Genomic DNA, 17907 nt, shown 5'->3' on the forward strand with positions numbered 1-17907 from the left:
ACCAAGGACATGGTCACCTTTGCTCACCTCAAAGCATGTTGACTCTTTTAACTAAAGTACAATATATATAAGAATTGTAACAATAAATAATAGTGCTACAGAGCCATACATTTGAGGGGTCACTTGTGAACGAAATCAGAACATGGGTAAGGGCGAGCTTGCTCAAAACAGGACAATACTGCTCCCTCTTATCTAACAGCAGTATGACCAAGAGCAAAGTGTCCACACCAGCTATATCTGGACATTTATCCTCATACATGCTAGGTAGTCATTGGAGAAACACAAGGAATCAGAGGAAGACTGCATTAGGAACCTATGTGCCAAAATAAGAAGTTCGTACAGATGCTCTTCATCCCCTTGCCTCTATCTCCTGCTAAAATCTACACAATCTGATACTGGACACGCTTTAAAATCTCTTGAAATATCTAAGCATAGGTTGTGGCAAATTCAGCTGGAAATAGCACACACCATGCTTTTGGAATACACAAAAATATTTTTAATTCATAGCTCTATTTCCAGTCTTGTTTTGAACATCAGCCTCCTCAGGGACTGCTAAAACTACAGTTCCTCCCCTCCCAATTGCTTTTTCCATGGTTCCCGGTAACCACTGGCCTCAGGGGAAAAGCTGCCACACTGTACACACTAATGCTCCCTAAAATGTTTATGTTGGTGGGTTACAGGCTTATCTTAACCTCGTGAGAAGACACCTGCTTCAGTTGTTCCTGGAGTACATAGAGTAAGCAGATGTAACTAACTCCTCAACAGGTCACACGCAGACCCCACCAGGTAGATTTCTGGTATTTTCTGGACTTTTCTGAACATAAATGCTAATGTGTAGGCCAGGGACAAGACCTGCTTATTAATGATTTCACTTTAGCTGCACACAGGTGTAAAGAGCTCAAGCACATGAAGCAAGCAGCAGGCCCAGGACTAGGGCAAGTCCCTGCCTTCTCAGTTCATCCTATACACAAGGGACTTTGGTAAGGGTCTCTCAAGCATTAGGTTGTCACTGACTACTCTAAAGAAACTAGTTTATGTGGTAGGAAAAAGAGTGTTGATATATCCTTACTAAGGCTGCAACAGGTTCACCTGGGAGACTCTCCAAACACCTTAGGAAAGTAGGCCTTCAGTTCCTTTACAGGGAAAGCTTTTCCCTTGCATGCATTTATTTTTTAACTGGTCAAAGAGGCAACTCTCCTTTCCCCTCTACAAAGGCTTCTGGAAAGAGACAAAATGAAAATGAAGGGTAAACTGATCACTGCTGGGGCATGAGGAATAGTTACAAAGCACACACACAGAGCTAGAGTTTGCCAAGTGGTATCACTGACCATTTCCATGTCCTCCGTCCAAGGCCCAGCATCCACTTCAGCAGCAGGCCCACCTTTTCCCCTGCCCTAAGTTTGCTAACAACATGCTTACAGAAGTGTTTCTTGTTGCCCTTCATGTTTCTTGTCAGATCCAACCCCAGATGTGCTTTGGTTTCCCTAACCCCATCCACACTCAAAGTCTCCAGAGTAGGATTACCTGAGCCTGCTTCCACCTCTCATGCACTTCCATTTCATGTTTGAGTTTTGACAGTTTTTTGTCAGGCCAATGTGGCTGAACAGCCACAATTACTTATTTTCAAACTATTTCCACAACGCTTTATCCAGAAACACTACAAAGTACTTTGATTTTAAACAACGCGTTTTCCATTTGAATTCTCATGTTAAAACTTCTCACAAGAACACTTGCCTTTCCACAAAGCCCAATCTTCAAGACCTCGGTACAGATATTTCTATCCTTTCTACCTTCTTGTGTCTGCAGTTCTGTAGCACAACCTGAACTTCTGATACAGTTACGCTGTTCTGCTTTGTCCTTTTCCCAGGGCTTTATGAGTTTGTGGTGAAAATCCACAGGAAGGAAGAACAGTGCAGTCCAGAAGCAGGACTATGAAGATCTCTCCTGAGTGTTAAAAAATACTACAGCTTTCCACTGTCTTCCCTCACGGCACATTTTAACCCTTTTTCACTGTACCTCTGCAATATGCTCGTCTCATGGTAACGTCACAGTTCTGCTGAGGTAGTACCAGGCTCTTGCAACTACTTGATGATACATAACGCTTTCAAAGGAAAGAAGTTTAAGTGTACATGTGGCATTTACGAAAGGCATCATGATGGTACAGACTTATACTGCATTCATTTGGGACGCTTTGCCATTTGAAAACACCATCTCAGACTCATACCCTACCAACATTACGCATAGGGTACACCAATATGTACGTGATGCTGTATTTCTGAAATTCATCTGTGATTAATACAGTAGCTGGCACAGCCCAGCTAGACACCCACATTTTCACTTATTTTTGATTCAGCATTCGGAAAATGGAACATATGGAAGAACACATCCTCCTATTATGTATACAGACCAACTACCTGTAAGTGTTACATTTATTGGACTAACTGGAAATAATTGCAGAAATAATCTGCTCTCTCAATAGAAGTGATCAAGACAAACGTCAACTGTATGACAGTCAACTCAGTTTGTCAGCATAACACATTCATCCACGCTGACAGTGCTGCCTGGCTGAACTCAAGCCACTGTGATAAGTTAATAACAATATTACTGGTAATTGTGGACCATCTGGCAAGTAAGTATATTTTGTTAATCTCCTTATAACTATAAATATTTGTTTTCTGCCACAATTTTACAGTCCTTACAGACAAAAAAAACACTAAAGATTAAAGTTTGTGCTTAACATTTTGGACAACTATAGATGAAGAATTGGTTGAATTGTACATAACAGATAATCATTGAAGTATGTCATCAAGGATTTTGTCGGGTCAGAGGTTTGATTTAAGAGGCTTTCATGTCTGTCTTAATTTCCAGTACCACTGTTTGTTGGCATTCTGTTTGCCTCAAAACCTGTGCCAGAAATTGATTTAAGCTTATTTTCTCAACCTACCAGCTATCTTGATAGTTTCAGTAGTTATAATATTTCATTGTAACAACTTGTTGTAAAACCTGTAGATACAGAAGATTTTTTTGCCTGTACTGTCTCACTATAAAAAAAAAACAGATGGAACATCTTCCCTTTCTCCCATCCAGCTCAAGCCAGAGCTGCACAGAACAGCCTGCCTGCATTCAAATGGTGACAAACAATGTCTTTGTCCTCTAGATCTTCAGAAGCTTTTGGCACAGAGGTCATCGTAGCTCAGCTAAACAGGCATTCAAAATTTGTCTTCTAGGTTTGTTCACTTAATGCTGTGTCTGTAAGCATCGCAAGCAAATAGGAGAATCTGATACCAAATGTATGAATAAGATCCTTACAATAATCAGTTCTGTAATAAACAGTAAACATCAAGGGCATTAAAGCCTATTAATTGAAGAATCAGAGAAACCTTCTGAAATTTAGACGTAAAGAGAACCAGATACAGTAGCAGATCCTTTAACATTAAAGGTTGTAGAGAAAAGTCTCTCCAAGTTATAACGAAGCCTTTCAAAAGCACCAACAATACCATATATATTTCATCTGACTGATGACAAATCCTGTCTAAGCATGAATCCTGCATGCCTCAGTAGAATGTAAACTTCCTCATGATGTGTTGCGTTAGAAACCAGGGGAAAACAAAATCACTGTGGTGGGTTTAAAGAGACAAACAAATGGCCCTCACCAGCCACAATTAAGGTATCAGGCATGGTTACTCCATGCCAAAGCAGACATCATCCCTCAAATCTAAATGCCTTCCTAGGTTCTTAGTACCATATTCATTCACACCCCACAAGTTATCCTTGAGAAGTCTTCCTTACCAAAAAAAAAAACAAAAACAATGAAACGAGAAAAATGAATTCTGTACTGATGTCCCAAATCTGCAAATCCACACACCTCTAGATAAATGCATACTGTAATAAGCATAGCAAAGGTTTTCAGGTTGGAAACCTCTGTGCCTTCTCATTTTGCAAACTGGCTCATTCAAGAACATTAGCTTTCAAATGTTGCACCTGAGTCCACTTCAAAGCGTCTTTGGCCATCCAAGAAAATCCCGCTGTCAAATTCACAGGTGACCTTCAGCTGTAAAGATCTTACTGGTAATCAACAGCTTCTGTGTGTTCAAAGTTATTTTTGAAAGTTCAGATTTGGGATTCCACATCACCTTGATGTCCCTAGAATTATCACCACCTTTGCACTGTAATGTAGCCACCAGATTCATACAAACCTACTGTGATATTACATATAACATGATTTTGATTTGGTCACTCAGTTATCACTAATTTCTTAGTGTCAGGACAGACAGACTTGCCTGATTCCTTAGCCATAGCATGACTGCTGGTTTTCAGCCCACTTTCACAGAAGAAACAGCTTTCACTAAAAATAAATTTAACTGAAGAGTGCAGTATAGCAGTGTGGGCACACGAATTAGGATTCACCTGCAAAGAAAATCCCTGTAGGCCATTTGGAAGAGCACTACAAGGGTGGAATACTTAAAGCTGACTCCTCTGTTGTCTGCAGAGTTATTTCGTATTCAATTCAGCCTTCAGATTTATGGCACGCAGCACTGCCTGAGGACTTCCCTGCATTTTAGTTAAAGAATTTCCTAGATGCTTTGAGGGGTGGTGATATTTTTGCTGGAGGATTTGTGTTTAAGGACTGCTAGCGTCTAAATTCTGTGACCAGGCACCACCTCATTGAGGAAGGGTGCAGTGTCAGCAATGGCGGGGTACCACTTGCATTAGATTCTGCTTATGAAAAAAGGTCTTGGAACCAAGTTTAGACAGTTCAATAAGAAACAGGCATTTTTCAAATATTCCCATTACTATCCATAGGGTCAACAAGACAGGTGGAGAGAACAGACAGTGATATGAGGAAGTTAGGAACAAGAAGAGCTCTGAATGAGAAGGATCCTACACAGGAGAGATGACCTCAGCCTAACTACAGCTGCACTTCTGACACCAAAGATTTACAAGGTAGTAGGGGAATTTTAGAAATGAAAAGTGGAAGCCAATGTTCAGAAAAAGGAACCTGGAGGAGCATAAACTCAAGCAAGAGGGCAAGACAAAAAATAAGAAATATTATAGGATCAGCACGTTAGAAGCGTAAAATCTAACCAAAACAACCAAAAAGTTGTCAAATATCTCAGAAAAAGGCAGTCCAAAATAAAATCCGTCAGGCCAGTAGACAATCATAATCTGAAAAGAACTCAAATGACAGAGCCTTTACAGAAAGCAAACTGTTTTAATCACTACACTCTTTTAGAGCCAAGGAAGCTTCCACTGCTCAGCCATTCTGGAGAGCATCAGTGTGACAGGAGGTCAGCTCTCCCCTGTAGGGATGCTAACAAGCTGGGCACCACAGTTATGCCTGCTTTGCTCAACAGGTTTAAAAGGGATCAAAACCAGGTGAACCCTGACAAACTTTGCAGGTGATAAAAATATACAGCATACAACACAACTAAATCTGACTGGCCCAGAGAAGTTGAACGCAGAATGCTGGAAAAGTGTTTTTGTAAGACAAGGATCATGGATGTCCAAATAAATTTATCACACAGCAAATTTAAAAATAGAAAGTAATAATTGCTCTTTAAACAGCTCAATTATATTATGGAAAGCAAAGCTAAATTATATTGTAGAAGACAAAAATGGGTTAAAAATACGTTTAAATTACAGATATCAGTTTAATCCATACCTACTATCAATGCCCTTTCAGATGCAGTCTGAAAGGCAAAGTTTTTGTATTGCTTATTACTTGTAAATGGAATATAACCAAGATACTCAAACACTTCTTATATTGCTTCCTAAGTGCCTGCCAGAAGCTGCTTTTGGAGACAGAACTAGATAAGCCTCTCATCTGACCTAACAGCGCAATACTTTTGTTCTTATCTTTGGGAACATTTCTCAATCTCAGCTCAGGTTCATGAATAGACAGAATAGGAGGTGACAGTCCTGGCGCTGCATCTCCGATAGTGAGAACTGTCACATGCCCACTCCCTTCAAAAGACCTTTGATAGCCTGCTGTGCTGGAAGCCTTACCCAAGGAGGATAGGGGCAGGGAACAGAGGATTGGAAGTAGCAGTTTGACCTAAAAAGCTCATTCCTTTTATTCCAATTTACCACATGCTACATAAGTGTTGTCACAAACACGTTTCAGTCCTCTCCTGGTCATATTTAGCTTCTTTCTTCAAATACCCCACTGTTTCTCCAACAGGGAAGAAATCCAAAGCATGCTTCCAAAAAGAATTCCTTACTCCTTGTTCCTTTTTTTTTCATTATCATTTAGTTTATTCTCAGCCATGGCCTAATACGTAAAAGGCACATACATCACTGACTGTATAGAGATCATTAAAAAAAATACTGGGGAGGGGGTTCTTTAACCAACAATAAATCACGTTAAGTAGACATTTCTTTGTTCTCACCTCTTTTCAGGAATATAAATCCAAAACTTTTAGTTTGAGGAAACAAATTATTCCTTTTCATTTTCAAAATCCATTCTAAATCCGCCCACACCTTCAATCATGTTATATGGGCCAGGACGTGGTATAGAAGATGTCAGCCTCACCATTTTAAAATATTTTCAAGATTATACAGCTAACACATCATGCCACAACACTTAATATCCCTCCTTAAAAAGTTAAACTGAATTTTGTTTTCCGAGTTCAGTACTAAGACTAGATTGAAAAGAAACAGGGAAACTTTTTTTAAAAGAGGTGGTTAAAGTCAGAACTTGTAACTTTTTTTCTTTTAAATGTGATTCAAGTTCTGAAAACTCTCTTTTAAAGTCTATTTTTGTGGGTATTTTACCAATTTAACACCTGTGAAATATTTAGCAGAAGCATATTCCCTAAGAAATTACTTGTCATATGTAGTTCTACCTTTATGGTAGAATTTGCCTTCAGTAATGTTTCCTTAACTAAGCACCCCATTATGGGATAACCCTAGAGTGGTTTGAGTAATTTTTAATAGTACAGTGGAAATCATTACATTACACTGCCTTTAGGGAAAAAAAAATAGCTGAATTGAACTGTGCAATAAAGATTAATCTTTGCACCAAGGAATACATTTCAAATAATTAAGAGAGAAGGAATAAATGTCAGGAAGAAAAAATATTAGGAAACAACAGTTGATTCAGCCAAACTTCAGAACGAAGGTACCCACAGCTGTTGCAGAACACAGCATTGTTCAAAAACCAAAAAAAAACAAAGCTTTACTCAGCTTATTGAGTATGTTCCTTTCTGCCAGAACAGCCATTATGCCATTGCATCCTCACAGCAGTCCTTGAGGCAACTGATTGCAAATGCTGCCCTGTACTTGGTGAAACACGGCCTTACTGGAACACAGAGAGGCAGAACCATTCCTTCACCCTAAAGGGATTCAGGCCTGCTAGATGAAAAAAGTGAGCAATGACCACTTCCCAAAACGCTGACATGCTTCACGACAACAGTAAAGAAAATGAGAGCAGCACACGAGAACGTTCTGAACTGCAAGAGCAACAGCTCATACATCAGAGTTTGGGAGTAATTGATGTCATCGCACACGAATCTGACTAACCATGTTCAAGGAACGCTGGAACAGGACTTGAAAATAGGGACCATGGCAACAGAGAGCTCCTGACAGGAGGCTGGAGAAGGCTGGGTTCTTTAGCCCAGTAACCAAAGGTGGAGAAGGACCTGCTGCTGCCTATAAATAGGTCAGGGCAGTAAACATCTGCAGACAGCTATTTCAGCCAGAAGGCAGTTCTGGAGCAGGAACAAATGGATATTTAACTGAATAAATTTAGATCAGAAATCAGAAGAAGCTATCCCAACCATCAGGCTGGGGAAGTGGAGAGCCAAGAGGGAAAGCTACCTACTTTAAGATGAAGTTGCATCAACTGATTACATTAAGCGGGCTTTGGTGAGCAGGAGATTTGGCTCAATAACTGAGGAGAATGGATTTTTATTATTATTATTTTTAGAAAAAGGAAAAAATCTCATATGCTCCTAGTAGGAGACTACTTGCACACTTTCCTTCCAGATCAGGGAGCAATCCTCCCCACCCACCCACTGGAGTGCTGAAGCAATGAGAGCCTCCCATTTCCCCTCTAGAGGCCGAGTGAGTGCTTTTAGCAAATGGACCACAGCCATGAGGTGAAGCTTTTCACACCCTTCTACTTCCACAGCAAGGCTGCAGAGTCCAGCTGGATCTCCGTGGGCTGCAGAACGTGGCTCAGTGTCACTGAGCAACAGAAAGTAGCAGAGGAAGGTCACAGACTAACAACAAACACTACCAATGCTCTACCCTGTGCAGTACAAGAGCTGTAGAGCAATTAGACACATTAGATGTTGAATTCCAGCTGCATCAGCGTAGACTTTGGAATGAAGAAGGAATGGTTAATGTCACCAACAGATGACTTCCAGTCTCTGTGAATCCCCTCCCTGCTTCAAAATGAGCCTGCACTGTATTCACTAAGCAGATGGGAGCATCACCTCCCTTCCTTTTGGGCAGAACAAAGGTCAGGGAAAGCAGATGAGACACCAGCAAGCACTGCTAAGAAGCAGTGCAAAGGCAGCACCACTGATATGGTCCCACTGGCCTCAGACAGCTTGCGGTACGTTCATCAGCACAACCAACATGTCTTTGGTTTCTTCAATTATCTCAGTAGTTGGCCTACAATAACCTTGTCAAGAGAATTAAAAAGACATTCTCCTTCTTGGCCTTCACTTCACAGTTTGTCTTCCACCTCATGTGAAGGGAGAATTATATGGGGGAGTACAAAATTAAAGGCCAATAGCAAGCTGTTTGCAAGAGCCCCGTGCCTGTAACAGTCACATCCTTTGACTGCAGGCCCAACCCTTCACCACATAGAAGTGATGCTTTGCTTGCAACTGCATTTGCAGAACCTCATTGATGACAGTACTGCAGTAGTAGCACGTACTGAACAAAACCAGTAGTAATTATTAGGCTCATCTTCATAAAACTCTTCCCATTACTGTATTGGGCAGTGTACCCATCTGTTACTGGGACAGAAGATACACCAAAAGGTAGGGGCAATGGCTTTTCCTTCTACAGCCTGAAAAGATGCTTCTCCATGAAGAAAATGAGTTCATGATTCTGTTACTCCAACATGGCACACCATAAACCTAATGTCAGCAAAGAAGAAAGTACATGAACTGTAAGAGGAGCATTAAAGGGGCACACACTAAAGTACCGTCAGTGATCCCACACCAAGCTATTAAATGGAAGGAGCATGTAAGCTGAGCCATTAAGTGTTCCTAACAGATGGTTCAGGGATATTTCGTTGAGAGGACCAATGTGGCTTTTGAAAAAAATGGAGACTAAAATACATGCTGCTTATTACCATATGGGCCTTAAATAGGAATTTAAAGTTAAACCATTGTGTCACTCACAGACAGATGGTAAGGGGAAATAAGGCTTATTTCATGAGGGACCTTGTAGTTATTAGAACACTAGTACTAATTGCTGTATTAGATCTTGCATTTTTATTTTACATGCTTATATTTCAGACCATTTATCCTCTTCAGAGCTCACTCTGAGGCCGCACACCTATCAGGTACTAAAAATATTGTGTAACTACCAAGATGCCCCACAAGTCTTGGAAGAAGTTCATTTTGGTTTTAGTATTTTCTATGTAGCTGCAGAGTTATTTCCTCAATATCACACACGATAAGCGTATTAGAGGCCATCTTTCATGTAACATATCTCAAACTAGAAACACTGGAACCATCATTTAACTTTGCCAAGATATATACATACACACACTTTTTCACCTGCTTTCTTATGGAGTTGCAAGTTGTCTCAGAAAAACATCCTGAGATTTTCTTAGAAGTGTTTATCAACACATCTCTGGGTTTGATACAAGAACTTTGTCCAAACTGTTCAATTCCACAGCAGTACAACAGTAATACAACACCTATAATACCCCATTGCAACATCTAAATGAAAATTCAGTTCTCCAAGCTTAAATGTGCCTATAGGATGCCCTCCAAAATATCTGAGTTGCAACAAATGATTGTTTCCTTAACTGAGGTGAATCCCACACAGTAAATGGAGGCCAGGAAGATCAGGAAACCTGGCAGTGCTCTGTACTGCGCCCAGGAGGACCCCTACTGGTAGCCTTGGTTGGCCAGGGTTACTGCCAAGTGGACCTGGTGTGTCCTGTGCATGAGCTACCACAGCAGAAACCTACACCACTGAGATGCTTCCTGGCATCATAGGAGCTTGGCACAGAGCTGAAGTTGATGCTTGGTCTCTGCTGCTGAAGAGACCTGCTCTTCTTTCAGCTGAAGGTAACAAAGCTTTGTTAGATTTCATATCAAGATCTAATTTCTCTGATACTTAGTTGGTGGCTGCAACCCCACCTCCAGCCTAAAGGTTCTTCAAGTTACATGAATTTCTGTCCCCAACAACAGAATCTCTGCCTCACTAGCTTTCACCTGCATCCTTAAGTTTGTTTGAATATTTCAAGCTACAAGAAGTTCCCTGAACTTGTCTGAGTCCCTGCTGGGGTCCAGGAGAGCTCTGCAGTACAGCTTTTCTTGGCTTTCGGTCTTGAGAGGAAGGAATTCAGCAACAGACTGCAGATGAGCTCATTCTACCCTAAGCCTACCAGCCCCAGAAGCGTGAAGAGCAAAAGGTAATTTCATACATAATCATCCTCTCTTTATTCAACATATTTTTTTTTTTTTTTTAAAAAAAGATGAGAATACATGACTGCATTCATACCTACTTGATCCCACCAGATTTCAAACTAAGCCAAGAAAGCCACTGTTCATACACACAATTGTCTGGGCACTCGAGTGTGACAAAATCTCTTCCATTTCCACTGTGTTGTTAGATGTCTTCACTCACCACTCAATCACAGCACAAAGCAAATTCTGTGCTCTTCCCTTACTTCCTGAAAGAGGAAAGCTGCTTCACTAAAGCTGTTTTGAGTGGGCATTCCCCGGCAGAATTACACATGATCCCCACTACAAACGTGCCAGTGCAAAAACCGGACATCTCATACCCCACAGGTTGCTCTCATTCCTTAGACATCTTTTTTTTTGCTGTTAAAATAAGTTATAAGAGCCCTTCCGTATCCTCCTCTCTGCTAGTCACAGCCCAGTGGCAAACTCCTAGAGATAACAGCAGTAGAAAACAAGCAATTCTTCACATGTGCCAGGTCTCATCTATACAGTTTTGCAATGGGGTGGGGATCCTACAAACAGTGCCCTAAAGAAAGCTTCCAAACTGCTGGTTTAGGCTGTAACCACATGCACTATGAGAAACCTGCAGTGGCAAACAATCACCTACACACTGACCAGGCTTGAGCACCCCACAGTGGATGTGCCCTGAAGACCAGGAACTGCAGTTTACCAGGGTGACAACATTGTTTCCCAGGTGGTTAAAAAAATCACAGCTGGGGTTGAGCTACTTTTAGTTCTGCAGCAGAGTAAGAAATAACAGCTCGGTAAAGATTGTTTGCGAAGAAATAACCTGCAACTGGCAGCTCCTGCTATCTCCTCTCTTCCAGAGAGATGCCCTGCACATAGCCCACATACACACCTGTTTCAGTGAGAGCAGTTAAAGAAAACACGGCTTTACGGACTGAGATAGAAGCAATCCTCCTGAGCAACAGCTCCCTAAGACACATGAAGGTGACGCTCAACAGGAAGGCCTGAGGTTGCACTGCGGTGTGACTGAGCAGCCGGCCGGGGAAGGGCTGCTCAGGTCACACAGCAGAGGCACAGCACAACCTTCCCGAGGAGGGGGCAGGATGGGGAAGCCCACCTTACCCCCTTCCGAACAGGCAGCGAGCAGAGGAGCCCCCCCTCCTACCTGAATTCGGGGAGAAGGTTTGGTCGCAGTCCATAGAAAGCCGCCGAGAGAGTCACTAACCAGCCGGGTTTGTAATTCCCATTCTCGCACTCCAGGTAAGGCGAGGACCACCTGATGTGGTTCTTATCCGCCGTGAAGCTCTCGCGCCTCTTCCAGCTGTTCTCCAAAGTTTTGGGGCCTGCGTTCAAGACCTTCCTGTGCAGGTGGGGCCTCCACTTGCGCTTCAGGCTGTGGAACCACTCTGTCTCTACAGAGGCATTCGCCAGGCGGTGAGCCGAGGAGGACAAGTCCTGCAGGAGGATCTGGCTCTCGTGCCGGCTGGCCTGGAGGAAAACCTGGGGGGTCGAGGAGAAAGGCTCCGTGCTGAAGGTGATAGCTGCCCTGGAGATGTTGGGGTCCCCCTCCAGGAGGCTCCTGATCAAGGCTCGGTACCACTCCAGGTCCTCCTGCAAGTTCTGCTCCCGCGACTTATTGCTCTGGAGGATCATGTTGAGGAAGTTGGTGGCGTGGGTGAGGGTGTCCAGGGCCCCGTGCAGGGACGGGTGGGAGGTGAAGCGCGACTTGCCGGCCAGGCTGGCCAGCTCGTACCTGCCGGAGCAGTTGGCTCGCCGCAGCTCCCGGGAGTCGCCCGTGTAGAGGAACGAGGCCACGTCCTGGGGCACCTCCTCGGCCAGCCGCTGCGCCAAGATGGTGCTCTCCGGAGAGCGGCTCCGCGGGGCCGGGGGAGGCTCCCGGCTCTTGATGTGGTTGTAAACAGCCTGCCTGCCTCTGGCCGCCCGCTCCCGGCCCTGCGCCGCCTGCCCGGGACTGGCCGCGGCGCCGAGCCCCCGCGGGGCCAGCAGCAGGAGCAGCAGCAGCCGGAGCAGAGCCATGGCCCCGGGGGCAGCGCAGGCACGGCGGACTCACTCAAGCCGCGCTCCGCAGGGCTCCGGGGCTTGAGGGGGGCAGCCCCCGGCCCCGAGGCACCTGTGGCGGCCCCCGCCGCCGGCTCGGAGCGGAGCGGGGCTGCTCGCGGCTCCTCCGGCGACGGGAGCTGCAGCAGCAGCAGCAGCGAGCCCGGCCGGCCGCGGCCACGGCGCTCACTGAGGCGCTGCCCAGCGCAGCGCGCAGGGGCGGCGGCGCCCGGCGCAGCAGCAGCGGGTCCCCCCGCGGCGCCCCGCCGCCGCCCGCGCTCCGCCGCTCCGCATCCTTCGGGCGCCGCTGCCGGAGACCAGGAGGAGGAGGAGGAGGAGGAGGAGGAGGAAGGCGTGCGGGGTGCGCTGCGGGACTGCCCCCTCGCTGCCGGCTTCACCGGGACCACAGAGCACGGCGGCTGCTGGCAGCGCTCGGCTTCTCCCCGCCGACCACCAGCGCGGAGCTCCGCCACACGCAGCCCCTCACCGCCGGGAGCCCCCTTCCCTCCCTCCCCGCCGGTCCTTATAGGTGTGCGCCGGGCGGCTGCCGCCCCGTGTGGCCGCCTCGGCTGCCAGTCAGCCGGCAGCCATTCGCGGGGCGGGAGGGAGGAGGAGGAAGAGGAGGAGGAGGCGCAGCGGAGAGGCGTCGAGGCAGCTCGCCTCACCTGCCGCCCGCTGGCCCAGCCCGGCTCGGCTCGGCTCGGGGCGGAGGCGGAGGAGCCGGAGGCGGGGGGCGGCTCGGGGCGGCTCGGGGCGGGGGCTCCGCCGCGGGGAGGGTGGCGGCGACGCCTGGCGGCCGGGCGAGGAGCGGCCGTGGCTCCCCGGTGGGAACGGCGGGGCTGAGGGGAGCAGGGGGCTCCCTCAGGTGCTGCCCCGTCCCCTCGTGTGGGGATGCCGCTTGTGTCACCCAGCCCTGCTCGAGCACTGCCCTTCATCCTCCTCCGCAGCGCTAAATCCTGCTTCTGTCTTCAGAAGGAAGCCCGCAGGCCCCTGGTTTTCAGGCCTGACATGAAGGGTGCTGGCTTTGAGCAGGGGCAGAGCTGGCCAATCACCCCGCTGTCCTCCTGCTGCGCCAAAAGTTAGTCCTTGGGAGCACCCGAAAGTATTGAACGTGCGGTTGGCCTTTCCAAATAAACCATCGGCTATAGGGCTGGCATGATCAGTAGTACAGATGTAGCACCAAAATAAATAAATAAATAATAAACCCTGCTTCGCTTTCCATTTTCTTTGACGCAAAGTTACTCACCTGCTTAACATCTTTTACCTAAGGTGTTCGTGACAGGAGGCAGTTTGCAAAGGGTGAATTTCAGAGGAGACTGTCCGCAACAAAACCTCACAATTACAATTAATTCCCTTCTGGTTTAATCTAAAATTCCCTTTCGGAATTGAAGAGTGCAGATGAGAAGAGTAGTAAAAAGATCCTTTTCTTTCCCCTCTCCCCCACACACACGTGCATGCACATCCTATAAGGAGCAGATTTCAGTCATGCAGAATATATGATCTAATTTTAAACCGCTGACAAGATATATCTGCTCCTTAAAGCATCATCTTATTTTAGAATTATTTGAAACTGTCATCATTCTAATACAGCTAAAGGTAAATTAATTTTGTGGTCCATGTTTTTGCAGTCGATAGTCACTGTTAAAGAATAATTTACGTGTAATGAACTTTCCCTCAAGTGAATAGCCTATGAGATTATTTAGAAACCACACGTGCTGAGCAGCTCAGAAACTGGTATTTACAGTTTAGCACAGCACAGGGAGTCTGTGCTTCGGAGTCTGCACTGAACAAATACCTGAAGATGCATCATTTGCTGCAGGTAGGTGAGAAATGGGGCTTATGAAAGGAGCAGCTGTCAGGACTGAGCTAAGCTAACATGGAGTCGTTTACTTGGTGAGGTATCAGTGACAAATAAATAAACAAGCTTTTTTTTTTTTTTTTTTTTTTTTTTTTAATCGGTGTGCCTGTGCTGATTCTCTTCACTGCCGCAGGCTGCTCTAAAGGTCAGCTGCCTGATGGGAGTGCACTTCCCCTCCTGGAGCCTGACCATTAATACCTACCGAAATTGCACCTGCTAAACGGCCAGCGATAATCAAGTATCCTTTTAATGTACTTAACATATTAAGTTCCTTGTACTTCCCGATCTCCTCACAGTCCTCCCAAACACCCTTTTCCAGTAGCACCCACCATTCCCACACCCCCTTTTCCTTCACAAACACCCCCCCCGCAGCAGCTCTTCTTCTCAGCACACAGGTTTGCAAGGAGATGTATGGGGGCACAACTCCAGCTGCTGCCTGTTTCCTCCTCTCCTGGGGGCAGCTGGAGGAAGAAGCCTTCAGCCTTCCTCTTCCCCTGGGTGGCTGTTTGTGCTGCCCATGTTCATGAGGCACGGGGAGAAGATGAGAAGTGGAAGGCCTTCGTGCTGAGGGTGTGAGGGCGGCTGTTCTGGTGCTGCATCAGAGAGGGGTCAAAGAGCCTTTCTCATCCCCCAGGGCCTCCTCCCACATCCATTCAGACCGGCTCCCAAACAGCTCATGTGTACAGCCACATCTAAAATGAGATGCAAACAGTTTTTAAGCCACTGCAAGCGTGCATCTACTTACAGCTTTGTAAAAACTGTATTGCAGGACTAAAGGCTACCCAGATACAGGGCACGGGCAGGATGGAAAGACAGCATCCTCTTAGATGAAGGAAGTGACCAAATGTTTTATTTACATGTTTATTTCACATGTTACATGTAAAAAAATAATAAAAAATAAAAGTTGTACATGTTTTTTTTTTTACATGTTTAATTACATGTTAGAAAGGATTGGAAGAGATATAGGAAACTATGATCATTGTATTTTTATTTTAGTATTAAAACACAGTAATGGCTCTGGCCTGTCACTTGTAATGTGTTGGTAGTGTTAGAAATCTCTTCGGCTGTGACCAGTACAACACAAAACCGGACTGGGAGTCCCCAAGATACACAATTACTGTGCCTGAAAAATGTTTGCTGTGCTTCTGTCTCAGCTCTGCCAGCAGAGCTGCCTCAGGCCATCCACCAGTGGGGAATCAAGAGGCATCTGACCGCTGTCCTGCTCGTCTGAGTTGTTACAACTACCACGGCTGTTGCAAACAAAATGCCAGTATGTGAAGGGTCTCAATTGATTCTATTAGCTATTGAGCTAGGAGTCTACATTTAGATATTGCATGAGCTCAACCTGAATCTAATTACAGTGCAGAAAAAATAGCAGTGCAAAATGTTAGTGGTTTTTAATAGACTACAGTAACTGTAACCTACTTTTTCCAAATATGGCCTATACACAAGATCTTGGTTTATCTAACTATTAGAAATGCTAGAAGTGTTGAAAGTATTGCATTGTTTAAACAAATCAGAATAAAGACTTTATTAATTTCTGTCCTAAGCTAATGAGGTGATATACAGACTATATATTATGCTCAATAAATGCTGAAATGTCCAGAATAATGTTGTATCTCTCTCAAAACAGAAAGAAAATGTTTATCAGCATCATTGATTGTGCAATCAGAAACATAAAATATAGATTTTTTTTTAACAAAAGTATACTTACTTTTTGCTTGATTAACTAATGAAATAATGCCCTTGCAGTCAGATTTTTGTCTGTCTGTTGAATCCCCTCTGTCTGCCAATAAATTCCAATCCCATTAGTATATTTCAGCTCTTTGACAGAGGTGTGAAGGTCTGAAAGCTTCCCCAAGTTTCTACAAACATTGTGAAATTCGCAGCTGGATCAAAGAAAGAAACGCACGTTGATTTTCATATTCAGGGGAAGGCTGCGTAGTGAATTCCACAGGTACCTGTTCTCTTTGGTCTTTGGTTCTCTTTGACCACTCATATTGGCCAATAAACGTCAATATATCCCAAAACAGCTGGATCGTGTGCTCTTCCTCAGTGCACAATAGACAGGGAACAGTAGAGGGGGTGGAGGTGGGGGCTCAAAATGACAGGACAGAGATGGAGGTACTGGTGGTGGTGGTGGTGGGCACCATGCCATGCGGTTTTAATATACAGTGCAGGGTGTGTGGGGGCTAGGAGTGATGCTGAGTTTATTGTAGTGGATGGCAAGAGTGGTAGTAATGTATTGGAAATCAGGTTTCTTTAATTATCTTGTTTTCACTCACAACTGAACTAAAACCACCACCTGAATATTGCAAGGAAAAGGAAGGAAAGAAAGAAGGGCGGAAGCGAGGAGTAGCCAAACTGTACATGTGTTGTTATCTAGAACTTTATGGCAAAAGCAACAAAAGCTTACCTGTTGACTACTGCTCACTTGCAGTGAGAAACTCAACCCCCCTGGGCATTTCCTTAGAAATACTGGGCTTGAAGGAGTCTCAACAAGGTTTCCCAGTACAGCCTTTCTGCACTGGAGCAGGATTGCATACAGCAAGTCCATCTGGCAGGAGCTTTTCTACCTTTCTCTCAAAGAACTTCCAGTCAGGTAGACCCCACAGCCACCCTCACTACCTTGTTGCAGGTTGTCATCACCTTAGCACCAAGTGTAGGGTGGGTGGATTGCCTTATATAATCCAAGTCTTCTTTGGTTCTTTGGTCCTTTACTTTCTTCCTCTTAGAGCACAGTCACCATTGGATGCGTCTGTCTGAAAAAGACCACCTTGACTTGTTCTCTTTTTTCTTTCCTCCGGGCTGAATTAATCAAATTTCCTAACAGACTACACTTCCTAGAACTGTCATCTGTCCTGGTGCCCCAGACAAAGCCCCTTATGCATCTTCTGCAGGCTACAAAAAATTCTCAGTCAATACCCCCCACATTGAGGTCAGCCTGCTTTTTCACCTTCACCACAGTATTGACCAATATTTGAGACTGTAATCCAATATAATCCTCATGACCTTTCAAAATATTTTGCTTCCTTGTTATCCACTGTCTGTTTTTGTTTAAGGATTTGATCCCTCCTTCCTCTGGGTAGTGCTTTGCACTTGTCTTTGTTGAATTTTATCTTGCTGATTTTAGGCCATCTTGTGGATTTTTCAAGATTAACTTTAATTCCAGACCTGTTCCTCAAAATGCTTTAACTATCTCGTTGTTTCTCATAGTCATCTGCTAATTTTATGACTCTTTATTTCATTATTAATTTTGTTCATTAGCCTATTTAATAGAGTGTAGAGACCATATCCCTTCAGGAACCTACTTGAAACCTCCTCCCAGTTTCATGGTACACAACTGTTACTTACATTTTGAGAGTG

General features: G+C 44.8%; 1 protein-coding gene across 2 annotated transcripts in view; it reads right to left on the reverse strand.

Moving 5' to 3' along the window:
* GPR158 (G protein-coupled receptor 158) overlaps positions 1-12782 on the reverse strand; it is a 194536-nt gene extending 181754 nt beyond the window's left edge. Inside the window, exon 1 of one of the 2 annotated variants that reach the window (XM_084511197.1) lies at positions 11791-12782. In XM_084511197.1, the coding sequence (XP_084367323.1) occupies positions 11791-12662 (872 nt within the window). In that variant the 5' untranslated portion in view covers positions 12663-12782. The remainder of the gene's footprint in view (positions 1-11790) is intronic. The other variant, XM_084511196.1, reaches the window with a different exon arrangement.
* Positions 12783-17907: the final 5125 nt, after the last annotated feature.

Source organism: Aythya ferina (genome assembly GCF_964211825.1).
Source record: "Aythya ferina genome assembly, chromosome: 2".
In the NCBI taxonomy this organism is placed as follows: Eukaryota; Metazoa; Chordata; class Aves; order Anseriformes; family Anatidae; genus Aythya; species Aythya ferina.